Source organism: Fundulus heteroclitus, chromosome 5 (assembly GCF_011125445.2).
Source record: "Fundulus heteroclitus isolate FHET01 chromosome 5, MU-UCD_Fhet_4.1, whole genome shotgun sequence".
In the NCBI taxonomy this organism is placed as follows: domain Eukaryota; kingdom Metazoa; phylum Chordata; class Actinopteri; order Cyprinodontiformes; family Fundulidae; genus Fundulus; species Fundulus heteroclitus.
In genome coordinates this window covers 17,429,090-17,434,600 of record NC_046365.1, presented here as the reverse complement: position 1 = coordinate 17,434,600, position 5,511 = coordinate 17,429,090, and the positions used below count along the sequence as shown (strand labels likewise).

At 39.4% G+C, this 5,511-nt stretch overlaps 1 protein-coding gene across 1 annotated transcript; it reads left to right on the top strand.

Moving 5' to 3' along the window:
• Positions 1 to 2,177: 2,177 nt before the first annotated feature.
• On the top strand, positions 2,178 to 4,619 carry cdkn2a/b (cyclin-dependent kinase inhibitor 2A/B (p15, inhibits CDK4)). The gene is made up of 2 exons (XM_012882203.3): positions 2,178 to 2,575; positions 3,737 to 4,619. The coding sequence occupies exons 1-2, from the start codon at positions 2,453 to 2,455 to the stop codon at positions 3,986 to 3,988; spliced, it is 375 nt and encodes a 124-aa protein (XP_012737657.2). The 5' UTR covers positions 2,178 to 2,452; the 3' UTR covers positions 3,989 to 4,619.
• The last annotated feature ends 892 nt before the right edge of the window (positions 4,620 to 5,511 follow it).

Sequence of the window (5,511 nt, the reverse complement as noted above, 5' to 3'; positions counted from 1 at the left end):
AACTATGCTAAAACAGACTGTAGTGTTATATTGCAATTCATTATTCACCTCATTTAATACATCTTTTGGAATATTTTTTTTTTCTTCTCAGCTGGGTTATAAGAGTGATATAATTTTATCATCATGGCAATTTTATGTATGTATCCTTTTAATTACCTATACATTTGATATGTCATGACAAATACTTCTATTTATAGTGTTTGTCTTTTATCTTCTGTTTTTACACGGAGCCTTGCAATAAAATTCAGATGTGCATTGTGAATGTGCGGCTGAATGACAATAAAGTCTGCCTGAGTCTAAGTTTACTTGTTTCAATCAGATCATTTATTTATTTAATCTACATTTGTATTCGAGGGGCTCTGTTCTTTATCATTCATATTACTTTTAATTTTATTCAATTGTAAGTTTATTTAACTTTACTTCTTCTTCATCAGGTGGCAACTATTGCCGGACTGCAGGGCTGCGTATCAAGGACCGCCAGTCCTCGCCGCATCAGAGTGTTGTGTCATTCATGAGTGAGTCGTTCAAAAGAATGAAACATTCAAGTGAACGGACTGAACCGAATCACATCGTTAATCAATTTGTTCATTTCTCAGTTGAACTGAGGTAAGCTCTTTATCTTTTATGTTAAATTATTTTATTATAACTGTAAAATTTCAAACTCTTCCTTTGATGTAAGTGACCCCTAGCGGCTGTTTGCGACTGCGCTGACAATGAGCCAAGCTAGCTCTACGCTAACGTTAAAGTGGTCCATCAAGTCATGCAGAAAACAGACTTTCTTCAATGTGTTTGTAAAATAGTGTCCATCTTAGAGACTATTCCACACTCATATGATGACAATTATAATGCAATTTCATTAAATTTTCTCCCGGTTGGCTAAGAATGCAATGCATTACATGAAGAAGAAGTGTCTGGCATTCCGGTGCGGACTTCCGGCATTAATTTGAAGTATTGTGGCGCCCTCGCCCTGTGACCTCAGTACTGTCCTGCTTTGTTAACAGTGCAAATGAATCACGGGCAGCTTGGTTTCTCAGTGCAAACGAGTGAAGCAGGCGTCCATCGTTGAGGCCTGCGTTTCAGGGTTAATGAGCGTGCAATACGCGAATCATACTGAGGGTGGCGCTGTGTCATTTACTCGCATACTACATCGATATACTGAGAGAGGATGGATGGATGCAATTTGGGATAAATACTACAGTGATTTATGTAAGGGATTATTTTCTATGGAAACTTGACAGCTTATCTCATAATTACGAGACCATGATCTCATAATTGTGAGATAGATGTCTATTTCTCTTAGGTGAATGCTAGGCGCTTCCGTTCCTTTCTGACACAAATGGATTATATCTTCTGATCAAATAGTCTTGAATGGAGACTTTTTTTTTTCATTTTTCCATTTGAGCTGACTAATTTCTAGTTGCTAGGACTTCAAAATAAGGCTGTGAGAGAGCCTTAAAGGTCTGCCTGATCTTTATTACATGTTTTTAACTGTAAAGGAACGAAACAGGCAGTTAAGTCTCTGAATACACTTAGTGTGCATACTTAATGTCTATTTTAAATGTAATGAAACAGAGAATGCATTTAAAGACCTAAAAAAACATAGCACACTAAATGTGACCTAAGCCTTGCTTGTGGCACATCTTAACTGTAACAAACCAAAAATGTAGTTACAGGGAAACATCTTTATGTCTATGGCAGGGGCCTGCAACCTTTACAGTCTAAAGAGCCATTTTGCCTACAGTCCACTTAAATTAAACTCGTTCAGAGCCGCAAATGTACCTGGCCTTCTGAAAAAAGACAAGTTTTTTATAAAGATCTACTGTAGGAAATATGTAGAAAATATATAAAATAAAATATTACTGGCACTTTTAGAATCATTCTGTTGTGAAAATTAAAAGCAATTATTCCAAGAAAAAACTGCTAAAACTTGCATTTATTATTATTACATTTGAATAGCATAATAAAAATATAATTTGTAGCCAAAGTTATTAAGAGCCACTGTGGAAGGTCCAAAGAGCCACTTGCGGCTCCAGAGCCACTGGTTGCAGACCCCTGGTCTATGGTTACAAGAAGAGAACGATTCGGTGAACGAATCGGTTTAATGTGCCGGATCTAGTGAGTCAGTACGCTCGAAAAGAACCGCCGTCTACGTCACTCCGGCGCACGCGCAGCCCCGCACCATTGCCGCAGCAGCAGATAATGACGCCACCCATTCATTACAAACAACAAGACAAGTCCGGACACAGACACCGTGACAGCCGGCGCGGACCAGCGCGCACTCTTCTGCCGCTGACCCAACTCAGAGGCGAAAGCCTCCGTTTAGACGCGGCGCAAAACACACCCGGGCCCGACAAAAGGCAGCCGGACGAGTTTGTGAGCTGTCGCCAAGAAGCATCGCCGTCAACCGGCTACCTGTCAGAGAGGAGGACAGGGACGGACGCCGGAGCCGACTATGACCCCGCAGGATGAGCTGACGGGAGCCGCGGCGCGGGGAGACGCTGCCTCGGTGAAGGCTCTGCTGCAGAGCGGAGCTCCGGTTAACGGGGAGAATTGTTTTGGACGGACCCCCCTACAGGTCGGTGCGTCCAGATGCGCTGCAGCATCTGCGGAGTGGGGGGTATAGGGGGGAGCAGCAAAACAAACCAAACAGCGACGGCTCTTAAATGAAACGCCACCGGGAGCAGGCGGCAGGCATCGCTGCATCCCGCAGGGGACGCTTCTTCAGGCGGATACCGATCAGGCTATTGACGGGCGAATAGTTGGCGAACATTGAAACGAAACTACAAGAAGCCTTTTTTTTAAAAAAGCCGGCGCGGCTTCGTTTACATTTATTAGCAGCTGTGACGGGAATCGGTTTCACTCTAACGTTGAGGTGGAAAAGGAGAATTGGAAAAACGATCGTCTAAATCGGGATTTAGACGACAAAGCAGTCAATAAATGAAATTTAGCTTTTGATAATATGCCTATGGACTGCATGATCATTGCCTATATATCCAAGTCGGATATTTGTATTACGATATAGGCTGTTTTTAACTTTCAGGTTATAAGGCTCATCCTGTAGGAACAGTCTGAATTATGCACTTTAATTTTTTTTCTTTTCTTAATATGCAAGAAAGTCCGCTTATTTATTATTTATATATATATATATATATATATATATATATATATATATATATATATATATATATATATATATATAAATAAAACTGTCAAATCAGTGTTAAATTAAAGCACGGTGGGCATGTGCCGAGTCATATAACGTTATAAAATAGTTTTGTGGAAAATATTCAACAGACTTGTCGGTTCTAAAACTTTAAAGCTAACCATGCTCTCGGTGCAATTTCTTTATTGAAAATGCGTTTGTAAAGAAATTAAAAGAGTGGCAATACAATTTCAAAATAAAACTAAATTAAGAACATTAACCTAAGTTCATGTCAGGCGGGCTGTAATTCTAAATCTCGGTAGAGTTGTAACATAATTCACATGGCAGCTGAAATCTATGTCGCAAAAAAATCCAATACAATTAAAGTATATATATATATATATATATATATATATATATATATATATATATATATATATATATATATATATATATATATATGACATGCGCACTCATATTTTTTTAGTGAGGATATCTTTTTTTATTATTATTATTTTATCATTTCATTCAGTGCTCTAGGCCTTATCAGATGATCCAATAATTTAAAAACGTCCCGGTTCTGTTCTCCTGAAGGTGATGATGATGGGCAGCAGCCGCGTCGCTCGGCTCCTGCTGGAGCTGGGAGCGGATCCTAACGTGGCGGACAGAAGCACCAAGGCGACCCCGCTGCACGACGCGGCCCGGGCGGGCTTCCTGGACACGGTGCGGCTGCTGGTGGAAGCCGGGGCCGACCCGCGGGCCCGGGACAACGCGGACTGTCTCCCGGTTGACTTGGCCCGGCAGAACGGCCACTCGGATGTGCTCGCTTTCCTGGAGACTCTTTAACCACGTTTCCTATTATTTAACTCGGTTGGTTCTGATTGAGGACCGCAAATAAGGCCCCCAAAAATGGCCTGGATTATATTTATTTCTTTATTATTTAACAAGGGGCGCTTGTTGACTACAACAGGATTTACGAGGCTCCACCTTTTCTGAATCTGCTTGGAATTGTACCTTTTTATTGTAAGAAAATATTGTCAAAAACAAAAACAAAAAAACGATTATGTGCTGTAGAATTTAATAGTGATATTTTTTATTCTTCTGAGATATGATTATTCGTTAAAAACAATTTTCCATGAAGAATATATATATATTTTTTACTTAGCACTTTGCTTAGCATTCATAGTAAATACCAAGCCATAACTTTTTGCACATGTATTTGTTTTAAACTATGCACAATCAATACACTGACGCGCCATCTCTTTGTACAAGTGTATGCACTTTAATAATAATAATTTAAAAAAAAGTCCTGTCACATATTTGTGTTTTAAACACTCTAAAGGTGAAGGTCAACAGTGCTTCCCATTGTCTGAAAGTCGGATAATTGTCTTTACAATTCAATAAAAGAAAGAAGAAACGATTAATGATACATTTATGTTCAGTCACGACAATTAAAGCCTGAAACAGGTGGACTATGCCTCCTAATTGTTTTTCAAACTAATTGTACGTGTGCGAGCAGACGTAGAACAGCTCAAAGGTTTGCCTTTAGCAATCAGGCCTCGGATGGGAAGCAAAAGCAGTCGGCTAGCGATGTGAATCAGCAAATTTTGCCTCAATAAGCAGGTCATATACCGGAAATTTAGTTTCCTCGCCCTATTCATTAAAAAAAATTACATCAGCTGTTATCTGTCTCAGTCTTGTCAACTGACCGTATTTGGTCTGGTGCATTTTTTTAAAGCCAGGGACATGCTTGATGCATAAATGGGGAAAATCCTTGTCCTTTTTCTACTAGATTCAAAACTGTTGCCTCCATGAAAGAACCTGCAGCACATTTTATTTTCAAGTGTTATAAGGATGACAGGCCAGACCTCAAAGAAAACCACAAATCGGTACGGGCCTGGAGAAGCCCGATCGGTGCAGCTATACACGTGCTAATGGCTTCTTTTATTGCGGTGTGATAGCCTTAGCCTTAAAAACAAGGTGAATATATGAATGTGTGTGTATTTGGATGAAATAACCAAAGCTGTGTATCGGAATTGCAAAGTTTTTTGGCTTAGAAATGTATTTAGATCTAAAATGAGGTTCACATCTCTTTGCAATTAGAAATACACGGCTAATTTGATCATATTCAGTCAGAGATTATTGGTTTAGTTAGTAGGGTTCCATGGAGGTAAGTGTTGCATTTAATCGATCAGTTTAGCTCATTAATCAAAACTAGTGCCTTCATTAGAAAGGGAAAACACTGAAAAAAATATATATATTTCCAACATCAAACTGGACCAGTTCATTCAATCACATTTAAAGTTTCTGCTGGCACAAAACTAAGACATATTCAGTAGATCCTTTCTCTTTACTGAACTGAACAATGA

Excerpts from the sequence above, each read along its gene's own strand:
- cdkn2a/b (XM_012882203.3), top strand. The coding sequence starts at position 2,453 with ATGACCCCGCAGGATGAGCTGACGGGAGCCGCGGCGCGGGGAGACGCT. Across the intron at positions 2,576-3,736 it reads TTGGACGGACCCCCCTACAG|GTGATGATGATGGGCAGCAG; the intron begins GTCGGTGCGTCC and ends GTTCTCCTGAAG.